A 24,448-nucleotide genomic window follows, 5' to 3' on the forward strand; every position below is an offset into this window, starting at 1 on the left:
AATATAATATTTGGAATGTGAATAAGAAATCGATCGAGGTGTTCGATTATATATCTATAAATATATATATATATATATATAGAATAATACTACACACATTTATCATATATAACCGTACGTATGTGCATTTTATATTATGAAGTATCGGGCCCAAGCCCAAACATAATTAAAGGCTAGGCTACCACATATCTGACTTGAGCGGGGCCCTTTAGAAGATAGTATGAATATCACTATTGAAGTGGCTCACACGCAACATAAACCCAGCCCAAGCCCAATAACGTTTCTATTTCTCTCTATCTATATATATATTTAGAAATTATTAACTTATCTCACTTTTTATATATTTTACTAAAAAATTTATAAAAAAAAATTATTTTTTTTACGTGTCAGTTATTAATATATTAAAATTTAAAAATTAAAAAAAAAATCTTTCTCGTTGATCAATTCGCCTTCGCTTTGTGAAAAGGTCTCCGTTCCTACGATGATTTTGTCAATGAACATGTCTCGGGCCATTAATAAAATAAATATTATAAATAAAAATATAAGTATATGTAACACATTTTAGATAATGGTTAGAATTAACTATCATTAAAATGAGTAATATTATAAACTAAGGCATACTATATTGATATTATTATCAAATCAGACGAACAAAGATTTAGGTTGAGACGCTGATGGAACAGCGACGTAGTTTTTATATATTTTTTTAAAATTTCAGAAAATATATAAATTTTGGGATGCGTGTACTTTTTTTTTTTATGTTTGCTTACTTCGGTGGTGGGCAGAAGAAACCGGTGGGTTACAGCCAAGTACTGTTCTGTTGGCTTGAGTTTGTAGGTTGGTTTGGCGGTGAAAGACGGAGATGGCCGGGTGCTCAGTGACGGAGATTTAGGAAAATTATGCAATTAGGTGGGAGAAATCTACACAGAGTGCGGAGAGAAAAGGAGAGAGAGAGAGATAGATGGTCCCTCTTCTCAATTAGAAGACACCCGAACTAGATCGTTCAAACTTCTAACTTCAAAGTTCAAACCCATTGACTCTTTCTCTCTCTCTCTCTCACGGTGTCGTTCTCTCTTCAAAAGAGAGAGATAGAGAGCACCCAAACCGTGAGATCAGTGCCCACGATGCCATTCAAGCCCCTCAATACAATCACCGTCGCATTCATGTTGGCCTTCACGTTCTTAATCCTCTTCTTTTCTGGATTTCTTGAATTCCCGTCCGTAGTGAACTCCATCCAACCCATCTCCCAGACCGCTTCGTCGGAGACCAAATCCGAACCCGATCCGTTTACCGATTTGATCAGCGCCTTCCGGAAGTGGGACTCTCAGGTGGGTTGCGCCCTTTTCAAGGAGAAGCACAAAGCGTTGCTCCCAATTCAGTCAAATGGGTCCTCGTCTTTGCAAGATCATGTACTTGAATGCCGTGAGCTGAAAATGGAGCATGTTAGTGTTTTGGTGAAAGGTTGGACGTGGATTCCTGATAATCTTGACGATCTCTACTCCTGCCGATGCGGATTGAGCTGTTTGTGGACTAAATCTTCTGTTCTTGCTGACAGACCTGATGCCTTGTTGTTCGAGACCACTACTCCTCCCCTTCAGGTAATCTTTTCCTCTTTTTTAGCGCAATCTATTGGTTTTGGGAACTTCAATTTTTTTTATTTTATAATTATAGTCGGCTAATTAGGTTGCTAATAATTTGGTGAATGTGGTATCGTGGGGATCGCCTGCACGTATTTTACATTGAACAGTAGTTACTGTCTTTAGTATCCTTCATTAAAGTGGGCTATGCCTTTTGCCTTTTCAAAGGAAATCTTTGATTACTTCTTAGAAAATCATTGAAAACTGTGTAATCGCTCTCCAAAACATTTGGAGTTTCAAAATATTGCTTAGTTTCTCGAAACATTTGAGATGAACCGGATAAAGGCATTTTAGAGTTTAGATTATGGTAGAGCTAAGAGGTGGAATTTGGAAATCGGTCTAAGGAACAGTGTTCATTGAAATCAAACAATAAAAGGGGCACCATATAAAAAGTAATCTTTTCTTTTGAACAAGCTGTCTTAAGATATTTCGTATCAATTGTGTTTACGGATTCATTAAAGTTTTATGTACTAGCTGAGTTCTCTATGTAATAGCTTAAGCTTTTAGGTTGATACTTTAACATGAAATGGGAGTGTGCGTGATGTGTTCGTAGACTCCATGGTTTTGGACTTAATGAGTATATGTTTTTTTTTCGGATTTTATGTACTAGTTGAGCCTCCCTATCTACTAGCTTAAAGCTTTTGGGTTAAGTGTATTAATTCAAGAAAAAATATACTGTTGTTTCTTCATTCTCAATGTATGTTGCGGAAATCAAATTTCAAAGGCAAGAAAGTGGTGGGAGGGTTTTAGAATCAAATATACTGTTGTTTGGACGGGTGCCCATCCAAACGTCTCCTAAATGAAGAAGAAATAGAAAAAAATTTGCTGGCATGTTTTTTGGTTGCATTATGTGATGATTCCTAATCGGTAGACTTCTCTGTTTTTCAAATCTGAAATGACTTAGGCCACGCTTGAATCTTGAGCTGAGTTGAGTTCTTTATAAATAATAGTGAGTTTTGTAGGGCCCACCTAAGATGGGTTTGAAGTTTAAAATGAGCATAGTTATATTTAGGAGAAGTTGAAAAAGGTTGTGGGTCCAGCATGTAAAGAGGTATTGAGTTGAAAAAGGTTTTGGGTTCCACGTGTAAAGAGGTTTTTGAGTTGAGATGAGTTTAGTGATTTCAGAGTTGGGTGTTTGGATATTAGATTTAGTTTAAAATTAGTCTGAACTGAGTCTAAGTTCCAAACGTGGCCTTGAACTGTCTATGCACAGTAGCTATGAAAAAACTTAATCATGGGGATATGTAATGCAGGTCTCATTATTATCCAGACTTGCAGCCTTTTTTTTTTTTTTTTTTTTTACAAGTAGACCTGCAGCCTTTCAAAAGATATTTATATTGCTACTCATTATGAATAATTATATTCTAAGGCCTCTATACCACATACCATCTACATGTCATAATTTGATTTGGAAGATAAGTTTTAAAATTTGAATCTTACAAATCAAATTATGTCATGTGGATGGTGTGAGGTGTAAAGGTTTTAGAATAGCAGTACTCATTGCTTATAACACAGTTATAAAACTTGATCACGACCTAGAAACAGAAAAGTTTTGCACTAAAGGACATCCGGAGTTCCATTCTGTTCTTTTTATCAGTTCTGCCAAACAGATTTAAAGTCGTACATAAATTTCTTTTAACCTTGATATGGGGGCCACTTTGGGTGCTTTTTGCATTATCTGGTAATAAGAAAAAACAGTGTTGCAATGAATGTTTTTATTATATTCCTTTCATTAACTACTTATTTAATTATGTTAATTTTTATAAACATCTACCATGGTCCATGATGAAACAATGGGTAGGAGAGGGACTTTTTATGTGTAAAGCATACTTCTGCCTTGCGTAAATGGGACTTGGAGCAAGATAGAAGAATTGAGTCAATCTTTGGAGATGCTGATTAATGTTATACTTGCTCGTTTTTTTTTTTATAAGTAATAAGTTATTTCATTAATAAAAGTAGGCATAGCCCAGGTACATTAGAAGTATACATGTGATTACACTTATTTAAGCACTAGGAACAGTTACAAGGAAATCATGGAAGCTGCGACCATTCCAATCAAGTGCAATGGCCCACAAAAACAAAGTCTTCCAGAAAAAACTCCTAAACTCTTCCAAGGAACGTTCATGATCCTCAAAGAGTCTCTCGTTTCTTTCATTCCAAATACACCAGAAAATACATATAGGAACCATCTTCCACACGGCTGCAATCTGTGGTGTCCCTGTGATCCCTCTCCAGCTTGCTAACAAATCAACCACCTTACCCGGCATTACCCATACTATACCCATTCTACTGAGAAAATAAGTCCAAATATCTTGGGCAAACTCACAGTGTAAAAGTAAATGGTCCACCGTTTCACCACTATTTCTGCACTAACAGCACCAGTCCATAATAATAAGGTCACGTCTTCTAAGATTCTCAATGGTCATGATCTTCCCTAGAGCTGCCGTCCAGACAAAAAATGCAGCCTTTGTAGGTGCTTTAGTCCTCCATATATTCTTCCAAGGGAAATTGTGCATTTGATGCATAGTAATAGAGTCATAAAAAGAGCATACCGAGAATTTCCCTTTTCTAGAATGTCGCCATTCCATCATGTCTTCCGTTGTGACAGCAATAGAAATGTTGTATAGCATATTCAGAAATTCCACTAGCACCGTCACTTCCCAGTCATGTGCATCTCAAGTAAGGCTGATGTTCCACTCCTGTGAACCTTGATTAATAACCCGCAAATCAGCCACCATAGCTTCTTTTTCCTGTGCAATTCTAAAAATCATAGGATAAGCATCCTTCAAGGCCATGTCTCTCAACCACACATCTTGCCAGAAATTAATCCTACTACCATCCCCCAAACGCAGCCGAGTATTACTAACAAAGGAGCACCAACCTTTTCGTATATACTTCCATAGCCCCACACCATACGTCCCCCTCCCCTCTTTAGAGCACCAACCCCCCCCTTTCACTACCATACTTCATGTCAACCACCCATTTCCAAAAAGTACCCCTCTCATGGTTGTAACGCCACAACCATTTACCTAATAGTGCCTTATTGAACGCCCTTACATTCCGATCCCCCAATCCACCGTCTCTCAAAGGAGAGCATACCTGATCCCACCCTACTAAGTGAAACTTAAACTCCTCTCCTAGCCCACTCCACAAAAAATAACGTTGGATCTTCTCCATTCTAGAAGCAATACTAGCGGGTAGGGGAAATAAAGATAAGTAATAGGTGAGGAGATTGGATAAGGTACTCTTAATAAGTGTGATTTTCCCCCCTTTAGAAAGATACAACCTTTTCCACCCAGCCAACCTACGCCCAAATTTTTCCAGCACCACCTCCCAAATACTTTTAGCTTTGAAAGAAGCCCCCAACGGGAGTCCAAGGTACTTCAATGGCAATAAGAAAACCCTACAACCCAAAATATTCGCCAACCCTCTAATATTGCTAACATTGCCAACGGCAACCATCTCCGTCTTGGCAAGATTAATTTTCAATCCAGATACCGCTTCAAAACAAAGTAGAATGGCCTTCAAAGATTTGATATGTCCTGCATTTGCCTCACAAAATAACAAAGTGTCATCTGCAAACAAAAGGTGAGAAATAATGGTTGAGCCGTGAATATCTCCCACCGAGAACCCTGAAAAAAATCCTCCTTCTACTGCCGCTGTCACCATACGACTTAGAGCCTCCATTACTAAGACAAATAAAATGGGTGATAGTGGGTCACCTTATCTTAGACCCCGCGAGCTATTAAAGAAGCCCACAGGATCGCCATTAACCAGAACCGAGAAACGAGCCGTTGACACACAATACTTCATCCACTTCCTCCATTTTTCCCCGAACACGCATCTACTCAGCATATATATCAGAAAATTCCAATTAACATGATCATAGGCCTTCTCTAAGTATATACCTCAAGTGGACCATCATGGAAGTTTGCTTGCGAAGGATGGTTGTCATACGTGACTGATCACAACATAAGTGATCAGTTAGCAGTCCTTCTCTAACTGAGCCCAGTTAGCAGTCCTTCTCTAAGTATATACCTCGAGTGGACCATCATGGTAGTTTGCTTGCGAAGGATGGTTGTCATACGTGACTGATCACAACATAAGTGGAGATAAAGCAGGATCTGAGTTTTTTTTCTTAAAATAAATAAACAAAATTGAGATATACTATTATAATCCTACACAAATTCCAGGTCTGGGTGTTAGAGAGAGCAACAGAGAAATTAAGGTTTTAGGCAAATGTTGACTCCTTGTTTCCTGATAGTTGTCAAGTTGATTGCCTTTGTATCTTTTTCATTTCACGTGATGGTTGTAGTTATTGTCCTGATGATTTGCAAACTCTGTCGAAAAACATTTGTTGCTTGTTTCTGTGCTTAGATATGTTGTTGTGCTTGTTGCCTGGAAACCTTTACTCTATTATTAGTTTTCCTGTTTGATTGTTATTTATTTATCTTTATCATTTTGGTCACAATGTACAATTTGTTTGTTTAAAATTAGACTCGTCGTTTTTAGATTATAATTGTATAGGTGGACAAGCTAATGATCAGTCTATCTGCATTTTTTACATGAGCATTATCCATGGTAAATTTGCGCACGCACACACACACATATTTATGTGCACTTTCAACTCCCTCTTTAGGATCTACTGTTTCATTCTGCAATATTCTTCTTTGCCTCGTTCTTCCCTGTTGGGGGTTTAACACTCATGTTGACCTGCTTCATTGTGACTTGTTCTTATGTTTGTCAGAGACGTGCTGGAGATCCGCTTCGTGTATACATGGATCTTGAGGCTGGCAGAAAACGGTCAGGGGTAGAGGATTTATTTATAAGTTATCACGCCAAAGATGATGTTCAGTCTACCTATGCCGGTGCGCTCTTTCATAATGGTCGAAATTATCACGTATCTTCTTTGAAGAACAATGTAAGTATATTTTCCTTCCATATCATTTTGTGAAGGGGTAAAAAAAGAAATCACGGTAAGTTGACACGGGTTTTTTTTTGTTTCAAGGATACACTTGTATATTGGTCTTCATCACGTTGTCTTCCTCAAAGAAATTGGCTTGCCAAGCGGCTTCTCAGTTTGCTGCCTCACCATTCATTTGGCAAGTGTTTGAACAATGTTGGCGGCGCAAACATGGCCCTATCTTTCTACCCTAAATGTGCCAATGATGCCAGTGTCATCCCAAAATGGTGGGATCATTTACATTGTGCAATGTCTCACTACAAGTTTGTTCTTGCCATTGAAAACACCATGACAGAGAGTTACGTGACAGAGAAGCTATTTTATGCCCTAGACTCTGGTGCAGTGCCTATCTACTTTGGTGCACCCAACGTCTGGGACTTTGTCCCTCCACATTCAATAATAGATGGCTCTAAATTCAGCTCCTTGGAGGAATTGGCTTCTTACATAAAGGCCCTTGCTAATGACCCTGTAGCCTATGCAGAGTACCATGCTTGGAGAAGATGCGGTGTCCTGGGTAACTACGGAAAGACCCGTGCAACGAGCCTTGACACATTGCCGTGCCGGTTGTGTGAGGCTGTCAGCAGAAAAGGTGGGAGGAATGCGAGAGCATATTGAATTTTGGAGGCCGGTTTTCTGAGTCCGTTCTCATAGTGGTCCTAGTTGATCATAGGATTGAGTCTTAATACGATGTGTTATTCTTAGGTGTGTATAGGGTCAAGAATGAGTTTGACATCTTTTTATTATTAGAATTCGAATACTGATAGATTATACCATTGAAAAACAAAAGCTCATGTTAACCCAAAACCAACCAGAATCTATGAAATTTTTAGCTCTTTGCTTTCCTCTTTTTAGGCATCCCTTCTATTTCTGAGTTGGATTTTGTTCTTTTATTTACTCCTTGGTTTTTTTCGTTAATATTATAATAATCCTATATTTCCCAACGAAGTGCCTCCCAAATGCTCTCTCTACCTCTCCTTTACATCTTCTGGAAAAATGCTAGAAGTTTATATTACAGTGCTACTCCTCTTTGGCTTTAGATCGAAATACTAGTTTAGACAACACAATGAAAAGGAATGCCACAACTAATTCAATGAAAGGTTTGACATTTGTAAGAGGGGATCTGGCTTTTGATAAAGCTACTTACATGCTACGATACCATGCCAAATCAATACAGCACTACTACTTTAATATTTAGACATTAGAATTTAGACCCACTTTTGAATTCATCATCATCTTCCTTATGGAACTTCCATACCGAAGCCAAAATGCCATTAGAAGTAGAAGGTTTGGATTTCTCACCTCTTTGGACCTGCACTAGGAACATGACCATCGTTAAAACCATAAAGAACAGGGGAAACTCAAGCCTGTTATTAACTTTGTATCTTACTCTTTGCCTTGGTTTGCCTTTTTGGATCTTCACAGTCTTTAGTTCGTGGGGTCTGTTATATAGATACTCCTTTTTCTGCTCATCATTCATGGAATCCATCATTTCAGCCTGTCAAACAGAGTAAACGAAGTACCATATTAACTGGGTATCCATAAAATGTTTTAGCCCTTTTTGATTTCAAAAGAATTAGAGCTCAACGGTATCGTTTGGATGATGAGATGAGATGAATTAAATAAAATAATATTAAAATAATATTATTATTATTTTAGAATTTAAAAATATTGAATTGTTTATTGAGTAAAGCTAGCGTGCCGCTGCAAGTGACCGCTAGTGCAAAGTTAGTATTTTTTTTTTATCCAATTTTTTTTCATTTTTAAATATTTTTTAAAAATATAAAAAATATACCAATATACTAAAAATCAATTCCTTAATCATTAAATAAAAAAAATTATTATTATTTTTTTTCTCAGAGCGGTCAAATATAGTGGCAAGGTTTGTGCGGCAAAATAGCTTTTTCCTTGTTTATTATATTTATGTGAGAATTTAAAAAATTTATAATTATGAGATGAGATGATTTTTATATCCAAACTAGCCCTTAAGTCATTTCCTTCCTTTCTTACCCTCTGAGGTTTTGCTTACAAACTTTAGAAATGCAAAGCTACGAAATCAATGGGAAGAACTGAAGGGAACTTACCCATATTCCAAGATCTTCTATTTCTTTCTGCAGGACTTCTTCCTCCTTATCTGCAAGGCTTTTCTTCTCTTGCCAAGAAACTGCCTTGGCCTCTGCAGTTCCTTTCTTTTTCTGGTTCCCTTCCCTTGTAGTAGACATTAATAACTCACGATAGACAAAATGTGCAATGCAAGTACTGCAGAGAATATGGAGAGAGAGATTTAAGGGGAAAAGAAGAAGAAAATATGTAACGGCTGATCAAATGCAACACATGATAGACAATGGGGTTGCATGATTAATGTTAAAAGGAGTAGCGGAAAGTGGAAACGTTAAAGAGAAAAAACCACTCTATGCAATTCACAGAGAAAAATTCTATTTATAAGTCAGTATAGATAACATAATAAATGAGAAGTATTTTTGTTCTTACCGAAGTGGAATCATTAAAGAAGAATAAATACGTATGCGATCCATAAAGAAAAATTCTATTTGTAAATCGGCGTGGATAACACATTAATTAATATCTCACATTTTATTTTATTTTATTTTATAGGAACGCTTGAATTTTTAATTTTTAAAATTAATTAATATGTGATATAATTATTGGAAATGATATTTTTAAAGATAAAAAGTAGTATTGGTGATGTGAATTTAATTTTAAAAATTAAAAAAATATTTTATTAGTTTAGCATTATTAAATTAAAAATAAAACCAAGGTTGACATGGGCCCATTGGGCCGTGGCCAACCCAGCGCCTCGTAGCCCCTTATTTTATAAAGAACAGAGGAATGTAAGTCAGATTCTTCAGATCGTCGTCGTCGCCGTCGTAATAAGACATGACGAATCGCGTTTCAACGATGTTGTTGTGTTCGCTGGTGGCAATTATACCGTTATTGTATTCTGTTGGTGCGGAGCAGTCGCTGTCGGCGAATGGGAAGGTATTGGAACTGGACGAATCGAACTTCGATTCGGCCATTTCTACCTTCGACTTTATCCTCGTCGACTTCTACGCCCCATGGTGCGGCCACTGCAAGCGTCTCTCTCCCCAGGTCCCTCTCTTTCTCTCTCTATTGATTTCCTTTTCGAGAAATTGCTTGGGTAAACGCTAAAATTCATCGGTGGTAATTCTAGAGGTACATTTTTTAATATTAGCCGTGACAATCTTTAACGATCATTCACCAGAAGGCGTAGAATTTGAATACCCATATATGAACCTGACAGTATGGTCTAAAATGATTTCAGTAGAAGCCTATTTGTTTAACATTTTTTAAGAAAATCATCTAAGAACAGGAGGATATATCACTTCGTACTGTTGCCAGTCTTATTAATACAGTTGAGTCATGGTATATTTTGGGAAGGTTACCCATGTTGATCTTTCACTCTGCAAACTCTGTGGAGAATGAATATATGGTAGATTGCGAATCTTGCCCCATTTTATAAGGATATTCTTATTTTATTAGATTTCAGAGAAATGATCCGATACTTGTGAAAAGGGGTTCTGGGATTTACTGTTATGATTATTATTTTTTAAGTGAAAAGAACTTTTATTAATATGAATGAGTGGGCTACTCTGCTGCCCTACTCTTACCGCATGGCGTACCGCCCAGTGGTTTTTTTTTTTCTTCACATTTTTTAATAAATTTAAATATTTTTTAAAAATAAAAAAAAAATACATCAATACACTTAAAATCACTTCCTTAATCACCTAAGTAAAAAAAAAAAAAAAAATTGACCATCGGTCAAATGGGGTGGTCAAAGTGAGAGGCAAAGTAGTTTTATTCTAATACGAATATAGGCATAGCCTACTTACTGTTATGATTCTCGAGCAACTCACACACCCCATGGGACTTGAACTAATGATATCACCCACGTCCCCATTCTTCTTAGTAATAACCATGATTGAGTCTAGAAGGGTGGTGAATTGGGATCTCACTTTGTTAGGAGGGAGAAATTGTTTCTGTTTATAATGATTCTAAGCGGTTCCAATTGAAATCTCTACTAATCTTTTCAGTATAAGCCCATACGTGACTTGGGCTTTCTTTGGATTGTTAAAAATGGTTTTAGTATCAATCATAAATTAGAAATATGAGGCTTGGACCTTGCCACTAAGAATGAAATGGCCTGTCGAGAACATCAGGGAATGAAGGAGTAGATTTTCATACCATAGATGATAGATTGAATATAGAAAACTGGTGAATGAGATCCTACATACATTGCTTGAGAATGAGAAGTTGTGGCAATTTATAATGATTTTAAGGGCTCCAATTGTAACCTTGACTAGCCCTTTTGGAGTTTTCTTTGAGTCGTTACAAGTATATAAAAACCAATAAAGTTGTTCTTAGAATGTATTTAGGTGTTCTTTTGTATACTTCTTGTGTACATGGGCTAGGCCTATTTCATTCATGTCAAAAAATTTACTCTTAATTATAAAAAAAAAACCAATCAAGTTGTTATCATATAAAGTAGTCAGTTCGAAGAAACAAATATGAGATACCATGTATGGAGTACTTGCCCATCATGGCTCAAGATAGGTGTCAGGTTTATTGTGATGCACTCTCAGCTTAGGAATTTGAATTTTTGCTGGCTAAGTTTTTCTTATCTTTGAGCTTGGGGCAATGACGCAACTAGTGAGGTTCTAACCGAAGTGCCTCTTTTGCTTGTTGAAGACTATTTCCAAATCCCCTCTTAGACCCAGGTTTGGCCCTGGCCTTCGAGAATTTCTGGAACCCTTTGGGGGCAAAGCCCTGAGAAAAAAAAAAGTTGTTCTTATGTAAAACCCAGTCAGCTTTTGAGTTATGGAGGGAGACCAACTAGTGAGATACCATGTATGGAGTACTTGCCCATCATGGCTCAAGATAGGTGTCAGGTTTATTGTGATGCACTCTCAGCTTAGGAATTTGAATTTTTGCTGGCTAAGTTTTTCTTATCTTTGAGCTTGGGGCAATGACACAACTAGTGAGGTTCTAACCGAAGTGCCTCTTTTGCTTGTTGAAGACTATTTCCAAATCCCCTCTTAGACCCAGGTTTGGCCCTGGCCTTCGAGAATTTCTGGAACCCTTTGGGGGCAAAGCCCTGAGAAAAAAAAAGTTGTTCTTATGTAAAACCCAGTCAGCTTTTGAGTTATGGAGGGAGACCAACTTTGCACTTGCTTTTTCTGTTTTAAATTTGCTCAGGAAATGATCAAATCATGGAGAAGGATATATGTTTTGATGCCTCTTCTGTAGTACAGCTCTACCTTTACGGTACAGTTGTTAGATTCCTTTGTAATTTTCTGTTTATTTGGAGTGGTTAGTTTCAAAATTCAAAGATCTCTTTTAGCTTAGAATGGTTTTTTTACAATTCCTTTCAGCATTATTTTTTTCATTTAGACATTGGAACTTATGTTTCCAACTTGTATATTGAAGTTAGAACACTAACAGATTTAATTGTTACATTGCAGTTGGATGAAGCTGCCCCCATACTTTCCAGCTTGAAAGAACCCATAGTCATAGCAAAAGTTAATGCTGAAAAATTTACCCGCCTTGCTCGTAAATACGATATTGAGTACGCTTCTGGGGTTTTCATCCCAATCCCTTTTAATGTTAATTACACTTGTCTATTTGTTGGTCTATTTGTTGGATATTTGGGCTTCCTTTTGCGGTTGACTTGAACAAGAATATTAGGACTCAGCTCCAAGACACCATATTGATGCTTTCAGTGTGATCATAATCATAATTCCTACTCAGAATATGTTTCTCAGTGTGTTCTCTAGAATATCATTATTTTCAGAAAGCAAATCTTGCTACTTAATGATTCTGATGGAACTGTGGACTATGTATTTTTCTGTGATGTAGTGGTTATCCCACCCTCAAAGTCTTTATGCATGGAGTCCCTGTGGAGTATAGGGGGCCAAGGAAAGCAGATTTACTTGTTCGTTATATGAAAAAATTTGTCGCTCCTGATGTTTCGGTTCTTGATTCAGACTCTGCTATTAGTAATTTTGTTGAAGCAGCGGGCCTGCACTTCCCTATATTTATAGGCTTTGGCTTGAACGAGTCAATGATATCAAAGTTAGCTGAAAAGTATAAGAAAAAAGCATGGTTTTCTGTGGCAAAGGATTTCTCTGAGGACACCATGTTATCATATGATTTTGACAAGGTTCCTGCTTTAGTATCCCTTCATCCAAGTTACAATGAGCAGAGCATCTTTTATGGTCCATTTGAAGGTAAGTTTTTACTACGATAGCTATCCCCGTTCATTTCTAAAACCATGTGTTAAGTCTGTGTTGAGTACCTCATATGAAATGTCTAATTCATAAAAGTGAAAGATATTTTAGACTGTCGTGCTTCTGAGATCTTGTTTCCATAACATTTGATGGCTTAATGATGTAACTTTAATCCTAAGGGGTGGAATAGTTGTCTTGGGGTGAGCTGTATAAACCAGACTAACTGGGTTCGAAATTCCAGCATTCACACTCTTGGGGCCATTGGAGTGGGAGAATTTCCCCTTGAATTATCCGAGGTGCACTTGAGGTAAATTGCTTGCCGAGGGCCTGTGCACCAGGATTAGTCGGCACTTTGTACAGAACACCAAGTGCCAATAAATTAAAAAAAAAAAAAAAAAAAAAAAACCACCTTTCCATGTCTCATACACTTGGTAGTTCCTTCCCTCTCTCAAATTAAAAATAAAAATTCCTCCCCCTTCCCCTTGTGAGAATTTGTGTTATATTTAACCCCGTCTGTTCCTATGGAGGATTTCCGCTGCAAAAAATATCTACCTGGTTAGATTGGTGCATATGATTGTGATTTCCTTCCATTTGATACCTGGGAATTACTTTTTATATTGGGTAAAACGCACAAGTGTGCACCTACAGAGGATAGACCCTGACCTCAAATCATTTGAATTGGGCTGGCCAAAGTTGATCTAAAATTAGCTAAAAGGTTATTCTTTTTCTGTTTTAGCTACCCACTTTTCCAAAAACACCATACATCCCAAGACATTTTTAAGAAATTATCATTTCCTATCAGTTCCTTTTTTTCATAAATTCTTCTCTTACCAATGGTTATATTTTCAAAATATTTGTTTTTCCCAAACGGTAATATGCAATATACATAAGACCATTTTCTCTCCAATTTTTATCCACCTCATTCCAAGTTTCTCTTTTTATTTTAGTGCCTGTTTGGCATTGCAGTAGGAAATAGAGCTTTTCATAGTAGCGCTTTTTATTGTAGAGTTTTACTAAAAAGCTCTGTTATTAAAAAGTTCTTTACTGTTTGGTAAACATGCGCCTAAAGCGTTTTTAAAGTTATTTATGGTGGTTTTTTAAAAATATAGCATTATCCGTATGAGCTTTTCAATAAAAGCTTCAATTTGGTGTTTTTAAAAAAAGTAGATTTTCAGTTTTTTTAGGTGCTTAAAGTGCTTTTTATAAATTTACCAAACATACTATTTTTTCTTTAAAAGAGCTTTTAGGCTATTAGAAGCACTTTTTAAACCTCCAAAATCAAACCCAAACATGCACTTAGAGAAAGAAATGAACTGCATTTGAGAGGAGATGGAAGGGGGAGTGGCCTTACAAACTGAAGAGCCGGATGTGATCCTCTTTTTGATGGTTTTTTTTTGCTGTAGGTTCAGCTCACTTTAATTTGTCTAGCCAATTGTGAATGCTCTTACCCTTCATCCTTATGGTGTAGGAGATACCATTTCATCCAAAGACCATTGGCTGGTTAACCCCTTTCTTAAGGAAATATTCTATTGAGGCCTCAGTTTTGGATCTGAAGCTAGACAGACTCAGAACTATGCCTGGATGGAAGCCACACATTGCTTGAATTTTTCAAAAATATGCTCGATTTTTAGATTGAAAAACTTCATAATTTTTTTTTCTTGTATGGGTCTATTCTATATTATATCTAATTATAATTGTTAAATGCTTTTAAATTTCATTCATCACCTGTGAATCAGTAGTGGAGAAAAAAAGTTGTTTATAGCTTCCTGTTTCCAACATGCAGCGGTATTTTTGGAGGATTTTATCAAACAAAACTTGTTCCCTCTTGTCTTACCAATCAACCAAGACACACTAAAGACACTGAAAGATGATGAGAGGAAAATTGTGCTGACATTTGTGGAGGATGAGACAGAAGAGAACTCAAAGAAAATAATCAAGTTATTGAAGGCTGCTGCATCTGCAAATCGTGACTTAGTATTCGGTTATGTTGGCATCAAACAGTGGGAAGACTTTACCGAAACATTTGAGGCTAACAAAAAGACACCACTGCCAAAAATGGTTATTTGGGATGGAGATGAGGAGTACTTTTCAGTAAGTTTAAGTTTTTTTTGGAAAAACTTGTCAGATTCTGGTGCTAATTTTAGCTTGCAGATGATATTTGGGCAAATATTTTTATTTTTTATAGTAACTTATAGAAAAAAAATATTTTTTATAGTAATTATTAACAAATGACAAATTTTAAGTGAAGATATTGCTCATCATGTTTACTGCTTAGCTCTTGATCATGTTTTTACTTATATTGCATGGGCATGAGATTGTAAATGTATTTATAGTATGGAACTGTGGGTTTCCTCTAGAGTACACCAAGAAAATAAAAAGAAATGGAAAAATTCTTTGTACGAGATTTTGGGGGGGGGAGAGATACAAGGTCTACAATACAATACAGAAAGGATCAGGAGTAGAATGGTCGCATGGGGGAAATTAGATTTGTCTAGGGGGGGCTGATAATACTTTTTGCTAATTACTAATTTGTAACTTCCTATATTTCTTTTCACTCTTCGCCTTGTGGCAATTAAAACTCCTGGTAGTATGGAACTATGGGTTCATAATGAATTAGGAAGTGGTTTTTTCTCCTATTTTGAGCTTGGTACTGTTAACCATCTTGGGAAGTGATTGTACTGTTAAAGGAGAGGGATCATCTGTGTATGGTGAAGAGTGGGTGTCAGTTGTCTGCATCTATCTTGAGTTCTTTATTGCAGTCATGAATAATTCTGTATAACTGCTGCTTTTCCTAGGAATGTATTCTATGTGCTCGACACATTACCCTCTCCATTTTGCATCTCACATAGAAGTTCGCCATATTGCCTATTGTGGTATTTTTATGCTCTATCATCATCACCACCGTCATTATTTTTATTAAATTAGTTCTTTTCTACTCACACCCATTTCAGGGGGGAAAATATATAATGACATCTTTATGGATATTTTGGATTTTGACATCTTTATTGGTCTTTGTGTTTTTGTTGATGCTAATATTTTCTATTTGCCCAAGACACTTCACCACAACTGTTTGGGTCACTTCTAGAATTTTGACATGTGACTCATGTCAGTAAGTTCTCTCTACACTTATTTCTAGTGGCTAAAGTGTGAATTTAATAGCTAATGGATTACAATTATTGGATAAATCCTTTTACTACCTGTAACTTATCAAAAAATAAATAAATCCTTTTACTACCTGTACTATATAATTTGTTGAACATCTGTGTGACATCATCTGGGATATTTTGATATTTTCATCATCCTTAATAAGTATGTTCATTTCATGTTGCCACTTAGAAGTTGGTTTCTGTCCCTTCATTGACTTCATAGACACCAATTTACCATTTTTTCATTAGGTTATTGGTTCCGAAAGGATTGATGACCAGGATCAGGCAACTCAAATTTCACGATTTCTTGAAGGATATAGGGAGGGAAAAACAATTAAGAAACGAATCGGTGGTCCATCCTTTCTTGGTTTCATCAATTCATTAATCGGCATCAGAACTTTGTCCATGATTGTTTTTGTTGTTGCGGTTGTGATGATGATCCAAACCATCAATAAAGGCGACGAGGAACCACCTCCCATGGTTGGTACTCGAGAACAAGGGGATCATGCTACCAGCTCTGTCTCCGAGGCTGAAAGCAAAGAATACAGATCTGGAGAGAAGGAAGATTGAAGAGTAGGGAATTCGACGCCTTTCTAACTGACAATCTATTTGTGGATGTGCTTATATACAAATCTACAGCATTGAGTATTCACGAAAATATCAGAGTCGAGGTTATGTTACACTTACATGCTTTTGTAGAGAAGTCTTATTTATATGCATACCTTGGTCAGTTCATTTTTTCCAGACTTCTTATTAAGCATTGTAAGTTTAGTTACTTTATCAATCTTAGAAGAAAAGCAAGTTTGTTCTCCTTTCTCCGTGATAACACTTGTTGAAGGTTTTTTAACCGTTACTCCTTTGTTACTAGTGATATTATCGACATGTTTTTAGAGGATTTTAAATAAAAGATCATGCCTCTTCAAAACAAGGTTTGACATGGATCTCCAAGTTTTACTAGAAACCCCCTCATTTTACCACTTCCCCAATTTTGAAAAAAACAAAAAATACTAAGATTAATCAGGAGAAACATAACCATCAAGGTGCAGCCTAGTGAACAAGGGATGTGCTTGGCAGTTGGCATTAGTTGGAGATTTAAGTATTTTGATTCGATTCTGTACTTAGAAGTAGTCCCTAAATTCTATTGTACGTGGTTTTTATGAGTGAAGTCGTGTGTGTATTTGGGATTTATTCCTACCTCAGTGAGGTTCCAAATCATTATATATATATATATATATATATATATATATATATATATATATATATCCTCTTCAATAGAGTAGTCTTGAACCACTGCAATTGGTATGTAGAGATTAATAGGGATAGAAGACTTGCAACGCTGCATGGTTAAGTCCTTCCTGAAGAATGTTGAGATAAAACCTCTGCATTCACAATTCTTTGTGAGCCTTGCCATCTTTTTGCCTGTGCCCAAAATATAAAAATACAAACTTCTTCGATTGCCCCATTGTTCTTAGTAAAAGAACTAAATCCCAAGCCTCACAAAAAAGCAATTATAGCAACAGTTCCACATCAATCAACTTTAAGAAATTAGTTCCACTCAAATTCTCAATGAAGGTGTTTGTGAGTTAGACAGACCTCAAATGTAAAAGCCACAACTATCACTTGAAATTTGAAAGAGATGACATAACCTTATACTACAATGCACATGTGAGCAGGTAACAAGGAACGCTCCAGACAAAATCTGGTAAGCCACGGTGCAAAGTAAAACCCAATTATGATGCAGCAACTTTGAGGTTCAAGCCAGAGGTAAAAATGATCCAGGGGTGTCAGTTCAACTCCCTCTGATGAGCTCTCTTGGCCGCACCCAGCTTCCCAGTCATATGCTAAATTATATTGGTTCAGCATTCCGGAAGAGATTGGGCAGAATTAAAGGGAGAAAAACTTGCAGCCGACTCACTGCAATGCAGTGGGTGCTCCTGATAACCAGATGAACTGACAAAGCTCGGTGGCACATAGCTTGAGCTTGGGATAAATGGGGACATGTATCTCGAGTTATGTGGCGATAGAGATGGGTAACCCAATGAGTGTTGTGAAACCAAATAGGAAGCATGCGATCTTAGGGATGATCCATTCCTGAAATCTGCTGAGCTTCGGCTTACACTCAGGGGAGGGGATTGGCGGTAGGATCTGAGAGAATGCCGAACATGAGGAGTGCTAGCAACATAATGAATTCGAGAAACTGAAGGGGAGTGAGACGACGCTGGAGCTATTTGTATGGCTGATGATGATGCTAATGATGATCTAACGGACGACAAAACAGAAGAAGCCACAGAGGCTGGGCTAGATGAAAGCAATGGCGTTGATTCGGAAGCTGGTGGATCACTGGTGTTAGTTCGTGCATCGCGCTTGCAAACTGGACAGAAGGTTCTCCAGGCAGTAAGCCAGGAATCCACACAGAAGGCATGAAACTCTGTTGAATTTCAAAAATTATCATAATTATATTGCACAAAAGCTGACTAATATATGATAATGTATTTAAAGAATTTAATGAGCAACAACAAAAGAATCACTAAAAATAGTATGCCTGCCGCAAATATACATAAACTCGCCCTGAATGACAAAGGCCTGCAGCAACAATCCCCAGGTGCAGCCTTCAAATCAACACAAATAATTTCCCTCTCTTACATCCCTATGTCACTATCTCTAATAAATACATTCTCACTAAAGATAATTTTCTCATCAACAAAATTATAGACAATAAGAAGGACAAGAGCACACAAAACAATTCCTCTTTCCCTTCTCGCTGCAAAACACACGTGCACACAGCACATAATGTCCCTCCTTTTAACCTTCTTGCTACAAAGACACAAGCGTTACTATTTTCCCTGTGTAATTCTTTTTTTTTTTTGCACTGGGTATCTGAGAACAGTGTCCCGACTAATCCCAGGGGTGCATAGGCTCCTCGGCAAGGAGTTCGCAAGTGCATCCCGGGTAATTCAATGAGAAAATCCCTCAGTACGATGGTCCCTAAAGATTGTTTGCACCCAAGAGGATTCGAACCTTAGACCTTGGAGGGAGCATACCACCAAGACCAAGGCCTTTACCACTTGAGCCAACCCCTATGGGTAAATAGTTTGGTCACCAGCCTTTTGCTTTAATTTGGTTCTCTCTCTCTCTCTCTCTCTCCACACAAAGGAACAATAAAGAGATTACTACCTGGAGAGAAAATTTCTTCATATTAATTTACAAACAATGTCATGCAAAGGAAAAGCCATTTCGTGGAATAAACATACATGCAGTTAATAAATTAGTTTACAAATGTTATCATATTTGCTACTGCAAGAAAGACTTACTGTGACGACAAGGTAGAATCCTGAGCTTATCTCCAACACTATAGTCTTCAAGGCATATGGCGCATGTTATTGAAGTACAATTATCGTCCAAAACAGTTGTAAATATCAAACTTGGCATTGCTTTCACAAATCGACTACTCATCCCATGGAATTCCCGGGCGTGAGAAGCTTGTGGTCTTTCATGTCTTATGCGATGCCTGCGAACGAAGAAACAAGTAGCCAGCACTGCAGACATGGCAAGTAGGGAAAGGAAAGCGATTGCCATGATTGCCCATGCTGAGTTTTCAAAACTTGGGACAATCCATAGTTCCTTGTCCGTTAAGCCGGTGTATTTTGTCAGAATTTCTCCTGAAGCTTTAGAAACAAATACAGCATGTATTTTAATGCCAGCTGAATTTCCTGCCACTGCATTGTCCACATGAGTGCGATTAGGGACTCTCACAATAACAAAGTTCCTTGCTATTAACTAAAAGAATAGCACATAAGAAAAAAACCAATTAAAGAGAGACCTATAATATTAATCTAGAAAAACAGACTATACAAGTAAAACAATTAGATTCCAAATATCACGCATTACATTTTAAAAAAAACACAAGAATGGCCATATGACCTTAACTCTTTTTCAGTGCACACTATTCTCTCTCTTATCCTTTGACTCTCTTTTCAAAGTCCTTTCCACATTTCCCTTGAGGTACTTGATTCCTATCAGTCTCAGGCTCATATTTAGCCTTGGATGGGACTTACTGCATAATTGGGGCCACATTCCCTAACAACCTGACTTGCTAACAATGCCTCATGATGCAAGCAAGCTCAAGGCACAACGGGGCTCTCATCCTCTCCAATGCCCCCCTTCCAAGCAATTTACGTTTGAAGGATGATGAGGGGAGGGGATTGGCAAACAGTACATGATCAAGGTGGTGGCCTCATTCATAAACAGAGATAGAGAGTAAAGTGGACTATATGGCAGTAAAGCATGTGGACCATGTCAACTAGCTGGAAAGTCATTTCCAGACAATTATTCACTGGTTGTTACTACCAGTACACACAATGTTCTAGATAAAAATATTTCATTTTTATCCAACATTTTTTAAAGAGAAGTAATGGTGCTGAAAGTAATCAAAATCTGATCTTACACAATGCTTGTCAATTTCCAACTACAACTTGCAAGCATTCTACCAGACAACTTGAGTTACATTCACAATTTGAACAATTACATGTTTAACAATTTACTTTTTATTTTCTGCATTAAAATATCTTCATTAAGCTTCAAACACAAAGTCCTGGAGACAAACGCATTAAAGGTATGTTCACAAATACGTAGGAAGTGAATCTAGAATATATCCCTCATTAGACTTATAAAGATGCTTTGCATCATTTGTCTGAGTTCTTGCATGGAAAGCTATAAAATCTCCTTCAGTACTCAGTGGAACACATGTGAGAACTCACATTGTCAAAAGTCTCAGACTTCGAGTGAAGAGTAATTTAATTAACCATAGGCATGATATATAAAAAAATTATTATGCAGGAAAAGCTCGTACTTGTGACCAAGAAGCCACTGTCTTCATCGTCATAGACAATTGCAGCTTTGAATCCAGCATTTTGTGCTCTTCTGACTTTATCCTCAAAACTACATCCTCCCCTAATAATTATAACAAATGGGGAATTAGCATTTGAAGCTGGTTCGACTTTATTGGTCAATGTTGAGCATGCATCAAGAGGCTCTGCCTCATATAATATCCCACATTCCCCTGAACCTTTAACCGGTGGAGCTGAAAAATACAACATAACACAAACCACGAAACTGTACAAATAAGTGCACGCTCAAGTTGGCCCAGATGCACACAATCCAAACTTTGAACAATGGCATGTAAACATATGATGAATATGTAAAAAATGGGCAATATAACATAAACCGTAATCACTGCTCAGATTCAGTAAAATAAAAAGTTTTCAGCTTTATCACCAGAACCAACAACCTAATGCAGTTTTTAATCTTTTCCCAATTATGTCTAGTGAAGTTGCTCTTCTCTGCCAAAAAAAGAAAACGAAACAGCTCAACTCAACTAGGCCAACAAAATTAATAATCTAACCTGAGTGAAACTTGCAAAATACCCAGGCCCCCGATAGTCAAAATTTAAATACCCTTTATATAACCAAAAACAATGTATAATTACCCCGCTGAGAAGTCCCTTACTACTTCCCAAATCTTCTCACCACAAACATAAAAGTTTAAGCCAAAAAAATAATAAAAAACTCACCGAAATTAGCTTCGATATCGTCGAAAGAGAGAGTGACGTTGTCCCCAACGAGCACCACAGTCGCTGCTGTCATCCAACAGACTGACAATAGAGAGAGCAACCAGAAAACTAAAGCCGGATTCATGGCCTTCCCCAAGATTAAACTCTAAAATCTCCAGAAAAATAAAAAGAAACCCTAGTTCCTAGGCGAGACAAACATTAGAGATAAAAATTTAGGGTTTTGCAGAAATCGTGATAGGAGGAATAGACACATCCGCTTCCATTTGAGACCAAGAATAATAAATCAGAATCTTCTTGTTAATTCTTTGATGCTCTTCAAGTTTGGGGGATTTGTATTACAACGTGAAAATCAAACGATAAAATCTAGATTGCCTGTTTGGGTAAGAATTTCTTTTTGGCAATGATTGTTATTTATGAAGTGAGAGAAGTATTATTTTCAATGTTATCATCTTACAACCAGAGGAGAGAGAGAGTATGGGCCTGGTGCGCATACGTACGATGACGTGGCCCAATGTGTCGTGGGTCCTGCTCTGATGTGTGTCTTGTCATTTTCTTGATAAGAATAGATATGATACGCATAGGCGCGTATTGTGGGTGTAGTTATTTTAAAATAAATTTTATATTTATTTAATTTATTTTAAAATGATTAGACAACGTTTATATATTATTTCTCAAAAATAGATTATTTAGAGCAATTGTAGTTGCAGAGAATTAGTGAAATTGAGTGATTTAGATTTAGAGGTGAATTAAAATAATTTATGAATAATAAAATAAAATAAAAATAAAATTATTTATTATATTTTATATAAAAATTTAAAAAAATTATTTTAAAATTTTAAAATTTTAAATTTTAAATTATATTTTATATGATAATTTAATAAAATTATAATAATAAAATGATATGACCTGAAGTGACCTTAACATCTAGCTAGAGTTTGGTCACTAAGTACAAAATACATCAATTATCAAACTAGCATAAAGTAAAAAATAATCAACTATCAAACTAGCTAAATTAACGTTAATTTTGCTATTGATCATTTGGGCCGGTTAAATATGATCAGTGCTATTTATTTTTTATTATTATTTTATTACAAATGTTTTAGGATATCGGTTATGTTTTATTATTAATCTAATTTTAAATTAAATTTAATATTTAAATATTTAATTTTTAAATTTTTAAATTATTAAATTTATCACAACTTAAAATTTCTTTATACGTAAAATTCACAATCTTTATCAACTCAACACTCCTCTATACGTAGAATTTATAATATTTTTTAACTTTTTATAAATATATCTAAACTTATCTTAATATTTAAATTCATCTTAAGTGAATTTTGTAAAACTCATTCCACCATTTTACTTTATTATTATTTATAAAAAAAATTTAACTCATCTCAATTCAACTCAACGTCTAAACAGAAACTAATCTTTTTAGCGACTGAAACCATTTAATTGGACAGCAAACGTGAATTATTTGAACTCCACGATTCCATCCCAAATCAAAATCTAAACTTTTTTTTTTCACTTGACTCACAAAAATCTATAATGCCCATTTCATAAAACTCTTTTTTTTTTTTTTTTGCACTTGTAAGTTGTTGTATTTTAATTTGTGTGAATTTTTAAAAATGAATAAATATCTCAATTTTTGTGAGAATAAAAAAATATAAAAAAACATAAAAATAATTTTTTAATGAAATAGAGATCAATTGAGAGAGTTTGTTATTTGTTGTTTATGAAAAGGGCTAGCTATAATGAAAAAACTGAATTCTCTAGCTAAATTTTGATAAAAATTTAGCCACTTCACTATAAATATGCTCTTATTAGATTAAAATTATAACAAGAAGAGGTGGGATTTTCAAAACACCCTCCCCCCAAATAAATATTCTATGTCAATAAATAAATTAAGACTTCATTTGGATGTTGAGACGATCTCAACCAATTTTAGATTTTCATCTCATCTCATGATCTATTCTCAACATCTAAACACCATTCAAATATAAACATTTTTCAAATTTAAATTTTTAGTTTTTTAACTTTTTTATTTAATCATTACAATTTTTTAAAACTTTTAAATAAACACAAAAATCAATTCAACTTTTTCAAATCTTAAAACAAAAATTATATTAAAAAATTATATTTTAACTTTATAATTTTTTTATTCAACTTTTTTCTCTCATTTCTCAAATTCTCATAAAACATCTTAATTTAAACTATTTTACTACTATTTACATATTATTTTATTATTATTTATAGATTTCTCATATCATCTCAATCTTAGGACATATTTATGAGATGATATAATAAGTTTTAAAATAGTGATGAAATACTTTGAGTTAAGATTTTTTTTAGTTTTGAGAATTGAGAGATAAAAAAATTGAATAAAAATATTATAAAGTTAAATTTATTTTAAAATTTGAAAATTTTTTCTATTATTTTTTATATTTTGTTTGAAAGTTTAAAAAAATTATAATAATTAGATAAAAATGTTGAAAATTTCAAATTGAAAAGTATTTTATATCTGTGATGTTTGAGAAAGACGATTATGAAAAATTTTGAGATCGGATTCTCTCAATTCCACTTTCGGGTAAATTAAACACAAGTAGTCCCTTACAAATTAATTTGTAGTACCCTGAAATGAGATCTAAAAAGAGAGGAAAAACAATAAAGCAAGTACAGTCAAAGAAAACGAACACGAACAGGGCAGGAGACATGATCAAATCAAATTACTCTTTCTCTAGTCATGCTGATCATGATGTTCTTGCCCAAAAAAAAAACATGATATATGTGGCATGCAGCCGCGCGAGTGAGAAGGGATGCACGAGTGAGAAGGGGTGAAGAAAATAGAGTGACGATGATGACTATGCTTTGTC

The 24,448-nt window shown here is 35.8% G+C and overlaps 3 protein-coding genes, 1 long non-coding RNA gene and 2 pseudogenes across 4 annotated transcripts; 4 read left to right on the forward strand and 2 right to left on the reverse strand.

Annotated features, from left to right (window-relative positions):
* Nucleotides 1-758: 758 nt before the first annotated feature.
* Nucleotides 759-7,449, forward strand: LOC109011840 (alpha-(1,4)-fucosyltransferase-like). The gene is made up of 3 exons (XM_035693472.1): nt 759-1,598; nt 6,385-6,558; nt 6,646-7,449. The coding sequence occupies exons 1-3, from the start codon at nt 1,125-1,127 to the stop codon at nt 7,213-7,215; spliced, it is 1,218 nt and encodes a 405-aa protein (XP_035549365.1). The 5' UTR covers nt 759-1,124; the 3' UTR covers nt 7,216-7,449.
* A 378-nt stretch (nt 7,450-7,827) lies between these two features.
* On the reverse strand, nt 7,828-8,766 carry LOC118349256. The gene is made up of 3 exons (XR_004802221.1): nt 8,682-8,766; nt 7,988-8,095; nt 7,828-7,909 (listed from the first exon to the last, which is right to left on the reverse strand). It is a non-coding gene; the product is annotated as an uncharacterized LOC118349256 (long non-coding RNA).
* Nucleotides 8,767-9,392: 626 nt separating this feature from the next.
* LOC109011811 (protein disulfide-isomerase 5-2-like) lies at nt 9,393-16,829 on the forward strand. The gene is made up of 5 exons (XM_018993150.2): nt 9,393-9,705; nt 12,096-12,199; nt 12,490-12,860; nt 14,644-14,951; nt 16,256-16,829. Exons 1-5 carry the CDS (start codon nt 9,493-9,495, stop codon nt 16,574-16,576), a joined length of 1,317 nt encoding a protein of 438 aa, XP_018848695.1. The 5' UTR covers nt 9,393-9,492; the 3' UTR covers nt 16,577-16,829.
* On the forward strand, nt 11,254-11,393 carry LOC118349338 (annotated as a pseudogene).
* On the forward strand, nt 11,582-11,721 carry LOC118349339 (annotated as a pseudogene).
* A 671-nt stretch (nt 16,830-17,500) lies between the features above and the next one.
* LOC109011810 (receptor homology region, transmembrane domain- and RING domain-containing protein 2-like) lies at nt 17,501-22,016 on the reverse strand. Its single transcript, XM_018993149.2, has 4 exons — nt 21,576-22,016; nt 20,856-21,086; nt 19,318-19,722; nt 17,501-18,434 (listed from the first exon to the last, which is right to left on the reverse strand). Exons 1-4 carry the CDS (start codon nt 21,697-21,699, stop codon nt 17,863-17,865), a joined length of 1,332 nt encoding a protein of 443 aa, XP_018848694.2. The 5' UTR covers nt 21,700-22,016; the 3' UTR covers nt 17,501-17,862.
* Between the last annotated feature and the right edge of the window lie 2,432 nt (nt 22,017-24,448).

Source organism: Juglans regia, chromosome 8, assembly GCF_001411555.2.
Source record: "Juglans regia cultivar Chandler chromosome 8, Walnut 2.0, whole genome shotgun sequence".
In the NCBI taxonomy this organism is placed as follows: domain Eukaryota; kingdom Viridiplantae; phylum Streptophyta; class Magnoliopsida; order Fagales; family Juglandaceae; genus Juglans; species Juglans regia.